Consider the following 15766-nt stretch of genomic DNA (forward strand, 5'->3'; position numbering starts at 1 on the left):
GAGATGCTCACGTTGTCCATGGGTTCAAACGCCGGGATAGGTGAATTTTGTATTGACTGCACAGTTTAATTTCGGAGGAGCCGAAATTGTTTCTTTCTTAGTATCGTGCTATTCCCAGTTACATCCTGCATTGCAAAAAGCACTGATACAAGAAAATGTGTCTGCACTTTGCTTGTGTTTCTTGAAACCTATAGGCTGTTGTTTATATCAGCTGTAGTGCTGTAGAAACACCAGGGTTCCCGCCCCAAGCAATCTGTCAGTATACGACGCCGTTCGTCAAGACGAGCCTCGTTGTGTTACCGGCTTTGTCAACACTGTCTGTTTTATTGTGCGCCTGCGAGGCGCTCACTCGTAAAGTCTTGATTGGAGCGCAGAAACTGCACCGCCAATGTGCTGTTGTATAGACGCAGGGCGTTCATTGTGTGTTTACTTTTCTTTTTCTTCGCGCAACTATTTGGTCTGGAACAGTAAACAGGAGGCAGTTTATACTATAGGATGTGAAGGGTGCGCAATGTTTTATTTCATTTACTTCTGGGTTCACTGTGCAACATGGCCCGAAAAAGAAGAAAGGTGAAAAAATCGCTTCGCCGTTTTCTGGTTCCGGGTTTTATATTTGACGCGCTAATTCGTAATAGTCAAGCTCACAGTCATACTTCTAAATATTTAAGAAAACAATCTTTTCTAGATAATTTGCAGCCTTGAAGGGAGAGGTTATTCACTTCGAAATAGCTGCATAATTTCTCATTAAACAATAACTAAGCCACAAGGTTATGAGCCAGTTCTTTTTTAGCTTCCTTCCTTTCGTTAGTAATGAGACTCTTATACCTGTATGTGTTCCAAGGTAGATATGTTTCAGAATACAGATAAGTGAAGACAGGGAAGCCTCATGCAAACCTCGAAAGTATGAAGCACAGCACACGGATGCGGAAGGGAGGGCATTGTTTGTAGGTAGCTACTTTTTGCAAAGACAGAATATTTATACACCTGGGAGATATTATAGATGTAGTGTGCATGAATGAATCGTCAATCACTATGCGGCCAAGAGGAATCCACTTGGGGGAACAGGCTGGTATGTTTATACTTATTTATTTATTTATTTATTTATTTATTTATTTATTTATTTATTTATTTATTTATTTATTTATTTATTTACCAGAGTACCCACAGCGCCTTGAATAGGCATTACAGTGGGGGAGATTACATAAGAGAAAAAAAGAAAATAAACATAATACAGGGGCTGGGCGTGAAACGTTTCATGATGAATGCCTATCATGTCGCCAGAGATGAACCCAGTCAAAAAAAACCATTGGCACCCATTGGAAATTCCAATTGGTCCCAATTGGTCTCAATTGGCCCCAGTTGGTGCGACCCATTATCCAACAGGTTTGAAATGGATGGTCTGAAATGTCCAATTGAAATGCTAACCTGCGGGCTCTACACCAATTGGTTCTCCAAGTGGTCATTTAGTCACCAATGGGATGCACCAATTGGCCAATTGGTGAGCAATAGGAAGCACCAATTGGGCAACTGGTAGGTTGCTATTCCAGTTGGACCATTTGGTTTTACCAATTAGAAATGCATTCCTGTTGGTTCTCGAATAATATGTGCTCAATTGGTCAGCAATGGGATGCACCAATTGGTCGTAATGGGAAGCACCAGTTGCAGGTGCATTCTCACATAGACATCTTGCAGTTGATTCACTCTTAGCTGTCATGTACAATACTGCTGTAAATTTATGTAATACTAATTAATATGACACTTCAATGCATTGTCTAGTGTATTTTGGAATTATTTCAAGATGCATCTAAATAGTTATTGTGCCAAATAATGAAAAATCTCCCAATATATATCCCAATATCGCAATCAATTAGTTTTATTAATGTCCCATACCATTGTCACATGTGCACTTTACATCTTCCAATTGGTATATGCTATAAAAGAATAGTGCGGAGTTATTAAATGTCGCAAACATCAATGGCAAAATTACCACTTTATGCAAACTGTAGAAATGAGCACAAGGAAGACCTTTGTATTTTTCACTAATGTAGTTTATTTCAACTTCATGCACTGTCTGCTAAAATATCTCAATCTACAATTCAACAAAGCTCTCAATAGTCATATGTACATAGACAAGGAAATTCACATTGAACCGAAATATAAAAAACATTCTATGAGCTGGCCAGGTAAAATGTTAGTGCATGCAGTACACTCAAAAAAATTAATTTCACATTGAACCACATACATCATAGTCTGATTCACATTCTGAATACGAGAAGCAATATACATATTCCATTCCAAATGTTCGTGCACCATTAAAACTATCATTTCACAAACTATCAGACATATCAGTGCGGTCACCTTCAATATACACTACCGGGTGCACGAGGTACTTGAACAACACTATTCCTTATCGCCATAGACACCAGCAGGCTCATCATATCTATCTAGGCATGCGCCTTCTTGTTGGTTGACCCCTTATCATTTATACTGCGCAGTTTGTTCGAAGATGAAAGCATACAGGTTGACGCAGAAAATGAAACGCCATGCAGTCCTTGTCGCCCTGGCCGCACACCACAGCGACTTGGAAATTGCCACCTTTCTGAACATGGCGAAGTCTTTCGTTTACAAGGTGCGGACAGAACTGATGTGTTCTGGCGGTGACGTGGCATCTGGCAAAAAGGAAAAAGCACAGTCAGCTGTCAGACGTTGTCCGAACCCCCGATTTTCTCCGGCGGCTGCAAGTCATCGTGAGTGACAACCCAGGGAAGTCAATGCGGGCCATCGCAAAGGAGCTCCAAGTCGCAGAGTCGACTGTCAGGCTCGCTGTGCACGAGGACTTGAGGTACCATTTGTATGTCACAAGGAGGGGGCAATTCATGTCCGATCAAACTCGGGAGAATCGTCTGCTCCGGTTCAAGTGCTTGCTAAGCAAGCTGAAGATATCTGAGGAGCCTGGAATGCTCTGGTTTTTTTCACATGAAAAGGAAAAGGACCAAGACCAAAAAGTTAACCGCCGTAAAGACGGTGGCTTTTTGCAAGCGCTGATGAGGTGCCTACAGTGATACACTCAAAATTTCCCTGCAATGGTGTTGGCTGTCGTCAGCAACGAGGGCGACATGATGCCGCCACTTTTTTGCAGGAGGACTCTGCATTAATGCTGCCGCGTACGTGCTTGCCACCGTTGTAAAGCCCAGGATAGAGACTGTTTCGAAAGGAAGACCGTATGTCTTTCAGCAAGATTTGGCTCCCGCCCACACCGCCTGCAGTCACCCAGGAGTGGCTGGTTGACAACTTCTACGACCACGTTACTCCCAACTTGTGGCCTCCTAGTTCTCCAGATTTGAATCCGCTCAACTACTATGTCTGAGGCGTCGTTGAGAGAGAGGCCAACAAACAGCCATTTAATACAAAAGACTCGCTGAAGACTGCCATTGCTGACTCAATGGCCAACATCTCTAAGGACCACCTGATCCGTGCATGCAGCCATTTCCGAAGCCAAATTGAATTGGTTATTGCTGCGGATGGCAGATTCATTAAGTAATCGTGGAAATAAACCAAAGAGAAGTATTTCCCAAAGTTTGGTGAAAATATGTCTATTTTTGCTGGAGATATTTTTCTCTGCATGAAGCCAACATTGTGTTCTCAAATACCTCGCGCATCCGGTATATTAGGCATAATACATTTATTCATTTGTTTACAGATACTGTGGACATAAAAGTAGCACTGCAGGAGCAGGTACAAGAAGAAAATTAAAGTTAGAAATCACATACATGCAACATACAAGGAAAATTTGCCACAAGAACAATTTGTGACATTGTACAAGCGCAAACAGTTACTGATGAAAAGAAAAAAGGAAATTAACCCACAATGTGTTGTTCAACCTCTTGTATGCACTCTTTGGTCGGCTTAAATTTAAGCAAACCATCCAGTTTGTGCTGCAGTACTATGCTCTCAGTACATGTAAATGGGGCAATAATGGGACAATCTTTAGTAGGCGAGTTATACGTGTTTTGAAAGTGGAGGGATCTATCAGTGAGATAGGCGCATCTACGTCGGAGGACAAGGGAACAAGCTTGTGCAGCATAAGGCACTGATGGAGAAGCACTAAAGAGGCAAGGGTTGTAAAGAGAGACTGAATGTGCAATGGCAATGAGTAGTAGTTATTATATTGGCTAAAGATAAATCTAGCTGCTCTTTTGTGGACGGACTCGAGTTGCTTCAAGTCGGAGGAATGGCAAGGTGCCCAAACTGATTACGCATCTAAAATTGGCTTTACTAATGTTCTACAGGGCAGTTGCATTCTTTTGTTGGAACGCTTTGCATTGGGAGTATGTTAAAGAAGCCCAGGTGGTCTAAATTAATCAAGAGTCCGCCACTACACCATGCCTCTTAACCAGAAAGTGGTTTCAGCACGTAAAGCCCCAAGCTAACGAAGTGCCTGCGAGCATACCAAGTATGGTTGTGCCACTAATGCTATTGCTGGTAGCACCGTTGGAGGTCCGCTTCTGTTAAGTGCTTTAGCTGTTGCTATGTCCTCTTTTGAATTGTCAAAATGCCACCCGCAATTTCATCAAACCAAATGTTTTCGATGTAACAAACATTCCACGGTTGGTGAGCACAAGAGAAGGCATACAATTTAAGGGACACAGAACTGTCCAGAACATGTAATGAGAAGTTGGTGGAAATGAAAAGACATGATTTACATTGAGAGAATTGAGCATGCTGTTCGCTATTTAAATGGAATTAATTTTAAATTGGCGCTGATAATCTCAAAAAGCGGTAAGTGGTACGACCTGGTCGGAAACCTTAGTACGTGAGATGTATCCAATCATAGATTGCTGTGCTTAAGTCGGCTGCCTTTAGGTGCACCATACTTACCGTTTAAAATCCTAATCTTTATATTACATTCTATTTCTATATAAAATGTTCACGCTAATAAGAGGTGCTGCCTTCGTGGCAACAACTGAAATGGCAGAGCTGTGGCATCTTTCTCTTATCACATTTTCCAGTATATTTCAATTGTACAAGTACATCCTCACTGCGGATTGAAAAACTTATAAAAATGTTTACCATTGCAGGTTAGGACACTCTGAGATATAAACTTTTTGTCTCACTAAAAAAACAGGCACCACAAAATTGGTCGCTAGTCCCTTTAATGTTTACACCTTCATGCGAGGTGGTGGGGTGCCCTGACCTTGCATCATCGTTGGTGTCCTCAGAGACTTCCAAAAATGCGGGACATATTTGAATAAATTTTTCCTTTAAGGTATCCTTTCTATAGGCTTTTCACGTTTGATGTATTGCTGCCTCTTTGCCTGATTTCACAGAAAATTTGATACTGATCTTTTGTTCCATCTCATCATCAGCCTATTTATGTCCACTGCAGGACGAAGGCCTCTCCCCGTGATCTCCAATTATCCCTGTCATGCGCTAGCTGATTCCAACTTGCGCCTGCAAATTTCCTATCTTCATCACCCCACCTAGTTTTCTGCCGTCCTCGACTGTGCTTTCCTTCTCTTGGTATCCATTCTGTAACTCTAATGGTCCACCGGTTATCCATCCTACACATTACATGGCCTACCCAGCTCCATTTCTTCTGCTTAATGCCAACTAGAATATCGGCCATCCCCGTTTGTTTTCTGATCCACACCGCTCTCTTCCTGTCTCTTAACGTTAGGTCTAACATTTTTCGTTCCATTGCTCTTTGTGCGGTCTTTAACTTGTTCTCGAGCTTCTTTGTTAACCTCCAGGTTTCTGCCCCATATGTTAGCACCGGTAGAGTGCAATGATTGTACTATCGTGCTCAGTATGAGCTACACCGCAGGAGCGCGTGGCCAAGCGCACTGTAAGGTTGTACAGTGGCACCGATCGGGACATGTTTTCGAGTTAACAGGGGAGGGTTTGGCTGTTCCTGCGAGTGAACATTGCCTCCACTTGCTTGCTTTCACCCTCGCCTTCCTTTATTTTGAAAGCAAGGCTAGATATCACCTGTCTTGTGAAGCTCGACTTGTCGAGCACAAAGTTTGGGCGTCACGCCACGGCGGCAGTTATCATTTTCGAAGCTGGTATCACCACAGGGTGTAGCGAAGCGAGGCTGAAAGCAAGTGGAGGCGATGTGCACTCGCAGCAACAGCCAAAACCTCCCCAGTTAACTTGAAAACATGTCCCGATCGCGCCACTGTACAACCTTACAGTGCGCTTGGCCACACGCTCCAACGGTGTAGCTCATACTGAGCGTGATAGTACACTAATCTTTTCAACGACAGTGGTAAGCTCCCAGTCGGGATTTGGCAATGCCTGCCGTATGCACTCCAGCCCAATTTTATTCTTCTGTAAATTTCTTTTTCATGATCAGGGTCCCCTGTGACTAATTGACCTAGATAAAGATACTCCTTTACAGACTCTAGAGGCCGAATGGTGATCCTGAATTCTTGTTCCATCTATTTGTGCATAATGCTTACTAGCTCTGTGGCCAAAGTTCGGACACACAGGAGCACAGAAATAGACAACACAAGTGCTATTCAAAGTGTCAACGCGATGTGTTGTTTTGAGAAACACATGAAAAGTCCAAGACAAAATGGATTTCCACCAAAACTCTAGCCGCTACCACCGTAAAACTACAGTGTGAAAGAGCTTGGAACAGGAGATACATAAGTTTCTTCTAGCTCAATAAACACACAGACTTTGCAGACTTCTGCCAATTCAATTAGCTCCATTCTTGTTGCCTGACCAACCACTTTCAAAAGATGCCTCATGGTTGTTGTCATGTACCTCAGAGGAGAACACTTCAGCCTGGTGACTATGGCATATGCTCGTGAGTTGTTGTCGCATAATACATGTTCAATGATGGCATATGAGCCACTGGAAAGCTGAACACAAGAGCTATTAGTCTTTTTGTTTTCAGCATACTTTTTGTTTGTGAGGATCGTCTTCTTTTTTAATACACGAGAAAATTCTTGAACATGGCCAGAAAGCTTCTCACGATTTTGCACCGATATGTCCCTTTGTGCATATGGAGCTCCTCTACCAAAAAAATGAATATCTCCAGACACTGACACTGCTTTCTGAGTTACAGTTTTATCGAAGGATGAACAGTAAGACAGAATTTGAGGTGCTTCAGTTAGTTTTGTAAGCTCATGGACTGCACTCTGCATTTGCAGTGAGCGGCAGATTTGGTGGGGAATTCCATTTGTTGCTTTTACAATTGCCTTCAATGAACCATTTCCAGATTCGAATGGAAAGGCTGAATGGGACCACAGCGGCCCCCATTGGTGCACACTTTTGGCTAAGTGGGTGACCTGGTGCATGTTGAAGGTCATTGATTCCTTGCCGTAAAGAATCTCTGCTTTGATATGAAATTCCAGCAAATATTTTTCTGCAATTATAAGGTCGCAGGTGTGCAAATCCTTCTCAAGGAGCAGATGCAAGCTTTCCACAAGACATGCCCAGTGCTGCAAATATTTTTTCGCCAAGATCCCCTCAAGCACTGGAAGGCTGTAAAAAAGAATCCAGTTTTCCAACTCCTTAGCTTTCCACCACTTCCTTTCTTTCAAGGACCTGGGCATCCTTTTCACTTCTCTTGGAGGTGCTAATGAGAGCAACCGTTGATTTATAATTTTTAGGTGGCGACCTATGTAAAAGTCACGTCCAGTTTCATCCAGCCATAAATCCAAGAACTGACGTCCTAGGCCTAGCAGGATACAGTGCATGTAGTCTGGTACAAATCCAGACACTATGTTGAACTGTTGCAAATTTATAAGGGGTGATACTGTTTTAACACCATGCACAGGGCTTCCATCCTTTAGTGCTGTTTCCATATCCCGCAGCATTTGCTTTTCTGTGCGCTCAACTGGTTCATTTTGTTGCACAGGATATTTCAATGTCCCTGCAATTCTTTCTCCCTGTTGCAGACACCAGTTGCACCCATAATAACCATTGAATTGCATTATCCCCTGCATGGGTGCTCTTGCAACTGAGTCTACAGCACAACAGATACAAAAGGCCTTAAAAACCTTTTCTTCCCCTTCATGCTCAAGCAGGAACCCCTCTTCTCCAAGCTTATTCAGTGCATCTACAAAAGCGCCTTGAAACAATTCCATATTGGGCTTTTCTTTTCCAAACCAGAGTGCTGCCAGCACAAGCTTGTTCATTCGCTGCTCCGGTGGAACCTCATTTATAATAAGTTGAACAGGCCAGATGGCAGTCCCACTAGATTTAAAAAGGGGTGTTCCATCAGTATTTAAGGTAAAACTGATCCTGTTGCCAGAACCAATTGTAGAGGTAACAAAGTCACGGTACAACTTTCCATCTGTAATGTCAGAGAAGGTGTCACAGGGTCTAAGCGGTTTTGTAAGGTCAAGTATATTGCAGTCTTTGATGAGCTTTTGCACTTGTGATGGAATGTCTAACAGAACAAAGAATGGTGCATCTGCCATGGCAGAAACCTCCATGGCATGGCCGCACTTTGGACACTGAAGAGAAGTATTCGATTGAGAATGGCCTGCATGAACATAACACTTCGGACAAAAAAAATGAAATGTCATTTTGGCCCCAACATTACTACATAACTTACTGAACATGTACTGTGAGTGAGGCAAAATCGGTCGCTCAAACATCAAATTAATCATTTCAATGAGGTTTGCAAGCGCTGTTAAGGACAAATTTGTTTTGAGTGCATATTTCATCACCATTAACAGAATGTCCCCCTTTGAAACTACAACTTTTTCGGTCACAATTTCCTTAAATAAGTCAGTGAAATTTGCACTTGGCTGGGACATATGGCGTCTCTTCTTTGGCTGCTCATGACCCTGTAAAAAAAATTTTTATTTATGAATTTGTCCTATAATCCTTAGCCATGCCAACACTACTTATACAGTGTGCATATGAGAATGGCAAAGGTACAGGATAGATGAAAGCGAGCGACACAAATCTTTTCATCTGTCTCTTCCACGCCATTCAGAAGTATGCATGAACATCAGGTCGCCGACTTCTCAATTTAATATTACATGCTTTTCATTTATGTCTGTTGCAGCAACACACATAAATAGACCTGTTTTATTAAATTACAATATTTCCCTGATTAAATATATATCAAGGAATCAACAAAAATCCTACAGTGGCAAAGTAGGGCAAAAGCTCTTGTATGTTTCCATAAAAGAATACCATTAAAGGGGTCATTACACAACAACTTCAAACTTAATTTATGCATTTTAGGATAAAGCACGTACATGTTCCACAAGAAGCTGGCAAAATTTTAGTGCATCTGGTGAACTAGAAATTAGCACATCTGAACCACACAGATGCCTGGCAAGACTGCATGAATGTTGCTTACCGTGCTATCATTGGATGCCTCACTTGAGTCACAAAGCACATCCTCATCTAATTCTTCTGCATTCTGCAAGATATTGTGAAAGGTCAGCTTCAAACTAGGGTGCTGCTTTAGGGTAGGCTACAATAATTAAGCACCGCCTCCTACCAGTATGGCAAAATTATTGTGCACTCTAGCCATTTCCTTAAAAGTTCAAATAACTTCCACTAAGTGTGCGTGAACGCTCCTTACCATGCTGTCACCGGATGCCTCACTTGAGTCGCAAGGCACATCCTGATCTAGTTCTTCTGCATTCTGCAAGATATTGTGAAAGGTCAGCTTCAAACTAGGGTGCTGCTTTAGGGTAGGCTACAATAATTAAGCACCGCCTCCTACCACTATGGCGAAATTATCGTGCGCTCTATCCATTCTCTAAAATTTCTAATCACTGCCACAAACTTTAGTGTGCGTCAATGCTGCTTACCATGCTGTCATAGGATGCCTCACTCGAGTCGCAAGGCACATGCTCATCTGGTTGTGTGATCTGCAAGAGATTTCGAGCCGTGAGCTTGAAGCTCATGTGCTGCACAAGCTGCCAGGGGACGATATTTTAAACATCTTGAGCAGCTGGTACGCGTATCACAAGCAGGGCGCGCACACGATTTGGCAAAATTATTCACTATATAACCTTGAATGACCAAATTAAGATTACTTAAAGCGAAGTAAGATACGTTCAACACATCTAAATCTAACAAAAAATCCGCGCTGAGCGCATACATACGTACATTTTCATTCAGAAGCAAAGCATCAATTCGCGCATATCCTTGCGTTGGAGCGATAGCATCCGCCGTTCTTGTGGTTTCCCCGTCGGGCCGAGACGTGCCTGCCTGATTTTCGGCAGCTGGACATACCTATTTATGTGAAAAAAGAAAAAGGGTAAGGGAGCTATATGTACTACATGCCAGCGAGTGCGCGTGTGCATGGTTGAACGAGTCTTTACTTACCGCCACGCTCGCGAGCCGGTGCCTGCTGACTGTCGACTTCGGCACTTCGAATTTTGCACCAGGGTGCAAAAATTTCTTATAGCGGCCTCGTTTTTTGCACGGTTTAGAACAATTCATGGTTACTCATTCGAGATTGTCTGACGCGCAACGAAGAAAACTGAACGCAAACGTCCCGACAAAAACAAAACGAATGAGTAACCATAGTTGCCAGCAATGCTGTATCGTTCAGTCAAACTTAGCATTTTCATTATGATCACAAAAAAAATTATGGTCACCATTCAATTATTAACTTTTGTACTGCATGTAAGACGGTAGTGAATAAATGTACAGTAACGTATTGTATTTTAACTTCTCATTGTAATTAATTGTTGCATTGCCTCGCTGTCAGCATTTTGTTTTCGTTTTTCTTTTTCCATGTCGTTGGTGTCATGCGCATCGTTATGGACACCCTGGCGTTGTTTTGTTGGCGGCGTGGAGGTGCTGCTATAAATGCAGATGCGCTTGCAAATTGCAATGCACTTTTATTCGCAATTTGGAAATGTTCGCGTACGCATACGTGAGGTATCTGGAGGACAAGAGATGCGCCCTTGTCGAAGTCGGCGATTTTCGCGACTTCGAAAAATGGGGGGAGGACATGGACGAAAAACACCTGAAGGCGACTGTGCACTGGGTGAAGTGGGTGTTTAAAGACGGCACTTCAGAATATTTTCCAGCCGAGATTCTTCACCTAGGAGGTAAGCTTTTTGTCTGCAGTGTGCACTTATTCTCTTTAAATTACTTACATAAAAGCATGTGTGCATGCTATGGTACCGCCATGTAAATTAACTTTTATGATCGCCACTGCGCAATTGCCAGCTGGGATGCTTATATATATTATGCGTCGTGCTATGTATAAGGCGCTTAGAGCACGTGGTGCGACTAGCTGTTACGCAAGTGCTTTGAAGATAGCGTGCTTGATGGCTTGTCGGTCGGCAGTTGGAGCACGTGTTTGTCTTAATTACAATGTGCATATGCAGGCGGTGTAGCGCGTCTCGATCCATATCGCAAACGGGAGAGGTCGATACGACTTAACTGCAAACGCCGCGTCAATTATTGATAATGGCAATGTCGCCGCTTGCTTTTTTTTCTGCTTCGTCAGACGTAGCTACATACAGCTCCTAGCATGCTTTAGTGGCAGCTGGTTAGGTTGAGGACATTTTCGCTATACACATAGTTGCGCGTTGGCGCTGCGAAAGCCTAGGCTTCTTGGCCTCGTGGACACGTGAGTTTGTCCTCTTTTCGTCTTTTCACGTTACGTGGCTACAGTACAATATTGTCAGCTGGGCGAACTAAAACTAAGGGAAATAAAGTTCACTAGGAATGCTGGGGGTGTAGTACTGTTACTTGAATTAATTAAAGTGGGCTTGAAGGTATTCATGGCTTTGTATGGACCAATTCCAGCATCTGAAGCAGAAGTCCAAAAAAAGGTGAAGAGGGGACGCCTGAGATTCAGGCGTGTAATGCTTGAAGATGAAGAAGAATGGGACTGTGAAGAGGAGGTATGTACGGCACACCATTTCAAGGTGCAAATTTGCTTTTTAATCTACGAAGATACAATTTTCTTTTCTTTCCCTTAAGCCACCACAAGAAAAAAAGCGCAAGAAACACAAAGAAGCCCCAAAAGAGGGCTTGCTGAAGCTTCTGGAAAAAAAGAAGCGGGCAATGGATGCTGGCAGCAGTCGCCATGACTGTGACGGAAATGCTTGGCCGCAGAACAGCTTCAGCAAATGAAGGAACTGGCGGACAGGCAGAAAGACGAAATTAGAAAATTAAGGAAATTGAACGAAGCCCTTCAACAGAAAGTCATAACGCAAATGGAAGAGTTCAGTAAGCATTATTTTGATTTTTATAATTGCAGTACTGTGATAGAGAAAAAAAATGCCTGCTTATGCCTGCAATTCTGATGTTCCAGTTCAAAATGCAAAAGCCGCAGTGCCTGTTGAACAGCCTGCTGAAATGGTGCCACCGACGACGCCACCACCGGTGCAGGGATGCGCCGATTTGAATGGCAAGATTCCCCTGCCGCAGATGCAAGATGCCGCTGCTGCATCTGCCCTTTGGAGCCCTGCTGCTATGCCCCAAAAAACATCTGAAGTCCCTGGCCCTGAACACATGGTAAGATTTCTTTTTTAATGTGGTTGAATTCCTGTTGTAAAACTTGCTAAACCAAGTTGGCACTAATACACATTAGCAAGAACAGCTTGACTACTACAGTCGCATGAACTTTAGCAGGAAAATCAACACCTGTACATGTCGCTTTACTTGCCAGTGTACAATCTGGCTGTATTTTACAATCGTGACTGCTAAATTTTTTTCAGGCTCCTGATAATTCTCTGTTGCAAAATCATTTTTTCACCGCATGAAATAATTTTGTACAGTGTGTGCAGGTTATTTGTGCGTATTTTGTGGCTACGCAGGTGGATATAGGCCAGGGATTGCGGATACCTATGGGTGCGTGGAAACGAATACAGCTGCAGCCGAAGGACAGCCTCTTCGTCAAGGAGCTGGTAGTGGCGATCTGGGACCCGGCAGACTTGAAGGGTCGTTCCCTCCAAGGTAGGTTATCTAAGTCCTTAAACCAGTTGCACCCACTTGGCAGTACATCTGATGACGCAAATGTCATCTACTTCCCATCAATCTGTGTGCATTCCTAAATATCTTGCAACACCCAGTTTATTATGAGATGTTTTTGCCATTACTGTGACAGTGCCAGTCTCTATTCAGCATTGGGCACAGTGCTTCCACATTCTAGTGTGTGGATACTCCCTGCATGCATGTGCTGTGCACAAAAGCCACAGAACATACAGGGACCACACTTGTCTCTTGCAACAGAATGCTGCATGTAATCCTACCTTAATAAATTGAATTGCACAGTAATACAAGGCAATCCTCAATCTCCGTGCTGGAGAGGCAGATTTCACTGTCTCGTTGCTTTCTGTCTTGCCTAAAATCCCACCACGCCGCTAGTAAAATCAACAGGCTTTGTCTCTGCATCCATAATGCAAGCCAGCTGTTCCCTTTGCGTGTACGAATGCATACGGACACAGAGCTAACAGATCAGCACATGGGGCCCAGTCGTTCATTTGTCCGATGCGCTGTTTTATTTTCCAAATCAAATAATTGGGGATCAAAATGCCATTATCGCTTTAATGGCATCGCATGTAAGGTAGGCAGGGCCAGGGGAAACTGTACCTTGGGGTGCCACTGACCGGTATGATCAATAGACATGAACTCTTCAAAATACGTTTATAAATTACACAGAGCATGTAAACTTGGCTCTCTACCAAACAAATGAATTAACTTGGCTGCAAAGATTGTTCCAGCAACCCCCTTAATTGGGATAGAACTGGTTGTTGCGACATTTTTATCTTTTGCTTGCTAATTTGCCTTTGCTATATTTACAGGCAAGCACTGTCCGAGGTTCCCGGATCGCCCCCTAAAAGAACCTTTGACACCTTGGAAGGTGGCGGTGATGCGTGGTAAGTGAATGCAGCATTACATTTGTCGTACTTCTATTGCACAAAGTTTTTAGCCATTTACGGCTAAAGCTTTCTTTCATAAGTGAAAGTACTTTAGCAGTTCAGGATCATTTTACTTTACTAGACTTGTTGGTTCACCAAAAGCTGTTTGCATCATTTTAGTGCGCTGGACTGGTTGAAGGACTTGCTTTAACTTTGACTACCTATTTTACTGTTTTTCCTGATGACAGAATGCTACAAGGAGAGGCTGCTGCGGCTTGGTCTGCCTGCTGACCTACTGCAAAACAGCCTGAAAAGGATGAATCATTTTGTAGTTGAAAAGCTGGCCGATGTTGAGAAACAGGCCAAGAGGTGCATCAATTCATTCACTTTATCACTATTTTGTGCATGTTTGTAGCGTTTACCCTGCTTTCATCTGTATGGCCAAACTGTTATGGAAGTTCAAGATAGTTGGCCTTGCTTAAACAAGGCACATCAGTGCATAGTAGACAAGGGAGACAGATAGACAAAAATGAGACAAGTCTCATTTTTGCCATCTCTGAATGTGTCGTTATTTACCTATATTCATACCCAACTATTCCGATATTTTTTGTTAACATACAGATTATGTGCCTCGCATGTAATTGCATTGCAGTTTGTATTGAGTTGCACCTCAATAAAGGTGACTGGTCATGCATGCTTCTAAATGTATGCATTCCTTGTGAATGCCATGCTTAGCTCTGTTGGCATTGCCAGCAGAACTAAGCATGGCATTCACAAGCAATGCATACATTTAGAAGCATGCATACTGGTTTTGGCATGTTTTCTACTGTGAGATTTTTACACTCACATGATGCTTAATCTCTTTTACAGGACTGAAAAGACGATGCAGCAATAAGCATCCAGCAGAGAATGCCATTGTACAGCACCTTGTAAAAATACAGCAGAGAACGCCTTCGACCATTGTACAGCACCTTGTCAAAATACACTTACTTTAACCTTGCCTTCGTGTTCATGCTGTTTTGGGTAGCTATAGTGCACTTCACAGAACATTACTAGCATGTAATGCCAGTGCTCCAGTGGTCTGACATCCATAAATGAACAGGTCTGACCATGGATCTGTTCTAATGTTCATTTATAGTTTTCTGACCAAATTTATGGTTCTGGTGAGGTAAACAAGCTGGGCAAACACATTGGGATTTACATATTGATGGTGAAATATTTCAAAGCTTGTTGATGTGTCTCCAATGTGATTCACACTCCTGACCACTTAATGCAACAGGTCAGACCCTTCAGAACTACTGGTGTTGCCAATGGGATAGATGGGTGTGACCACTTAACCAATTGGTAGCACAAATTGGTTAAATTGGTTCGGCCCATTGAACACAACTGCAAGTCCAATTGGAACTAAAGGGTTTTGCCATTGGGTGGACTGGGTTCACCAACTAGTCTAATTGGTTATACCATTTGAATTTTGATTGTGCAACCAATTGGTTTAGTTGGTTAGGCCCATTGAACACAACTGGAAGTCCAATTGGAACTGAATGGTTTTGCCAATGGGGTGAACTAGGTTCACCGATTCAGCCAATTGGTCACACCATTTGGATATGGATTGTTACCAATTGGTTATGTTGGTCAGGCCCATTCAAAACAGTTGGGGCAACCAATTGGACCCGCTGGATTTTTCCAATGGGTGTCCCAAAACACAATTGGAAATTTCCCATTCATTCCAATTGGATCCAATTGGAAATTTCCAATTGGTTTGGGCAACTTTTTTTTTGACTGGGAATGGCCTGGATGAACTGAATGTCCGGCGTATTTGCTGGCAGTTGACGGCGTCATCATATGATCTGCTGTTATTTCCACCTTTCTGCCCAGTGTCTGAGCGAGCAAATATGCTCATGCCACGATAATTACTCATGTATCACTAAGCACCCTCACAAATACTTTATTGCTCA

The 15766-nt window shown here is 42.9% G+C and overlaps 2 protein-coding genes across 4 annotated transcripts; one reads left to right on the top strand and one right to left on the bottom strand.

The window, feature by feature from the left end:
* Positions 1 to 1310: 1310 nt before the first annotated feature.
* On the bottom strand, positions 1311 to 10523 carry LOC125939771 (uncharacterized). Of its 3 annotated transcripts, none has more exons than XM_049655194.1 (4): positions 10312 to 10523; positions 10093 to 10218; positions 9792 to 9851; positions 1311 to 9622 (listed from the first exon to the last, which is right to left on the bottom strand). In XM_049655194.1, the coding sequence occupies exon 4, from the start codon at positions 8775 to 8777 to the stop codon at positions 6618 to 6620; it is 2160 nt and encodes a 719-aa protein (XP_049511151.1). In that variant the 5' UTR covers positions 8778 to 9622; positions 9792 to 9851; positions 10093 to 10218; positions 10312 to 10523; the 3' UTR covers positions 1311 to 6617. The 3 variants fall into 3 exon arrangements, with proteins under 3 accessions (XP_049511151.1, XP_049511152.1, XP_049511153.1); XM_049655196.1 differs by having other exon boundaries at positions 8307 to 9622; XM_049655195.1 differs by having other exon boundaries at positions 10093 to 10523.
* A 208-nt stretch (positions 10524 to 10731) lies between these two features.
* On the top strand, positions 10732 to 14811 carry LOC119462794 (BEN domain-containing protein 5). Its single transcript, XM_037724041.2, has 8 exons — positions 10732 to 11045; positions 11752 to 11849; positions 11929 to 12177; positions 12263 to 12465; positions 12768 to 12906; positions 13755 to 13829; positions 14060 to 14180; positions 14682 to 14811. The coding sequence occupies exons 3-8, from the start codon at positions 12078 to 12080 to the stop codon at positions 14704 to 14706; spliced, it is 663 nt and encodes a 220-aa protein (XP_037579969.1). The 5' UTR covers positions 10732 to 11045; positions 11752 to 11849; positions 11929 to 12077; the 3' UTR covers positions 14707 to 14811.
* The last annotated feature ends 955 nt before the right edge of the window (positions 14812 to 15766 follow it).

This window comes from Dermacentor silvarum, chromosome 8, assembly GCF_013339745.2.
Source record: "Dermacentor silvarum isolate Dsil-2018 chromosome 8, BIME_Dsil_1.4, whole genome shotgun sequence".
NCBI lineage: Eukaryota > Metazoa > Arthropoda > Arachnida > Ixodida > Ixodidae > Dermacentor > Dermacentor silvarum.

Bases quoted from the DNA above. Each gene is read 5' to 3' on its own strand.
- LOC119462794 (XM_037724041.2), top strand. From the start codon at position 12,078: ATGAAGGAACTGGCGGACAGGCAGAAAGACGAAATTAGAAAATTAAGG. The intron at 12,178-12,262 runs GTAAGCATTATT...CTGATGTTCCAG, and splicing joins AACGCAAATGGAAGAGTTCA to TTCAAAATGCAAAAGCCGCA. The intron at 12,907-13,754 runs GTAGGTTATCTA...CTATATTTACAG, and splicing joins GAAGGGTCGTTCCCTCCAAG to GCAAGCACTGTCCGAGGTTC.
- LOC125939771 (XM_049655194.1), bottom strand. From the start codon at position 8,777: ATGTCCCAGCCAAGTGCAAATTTCACTGACTTATTTAAGGAAATTGTG.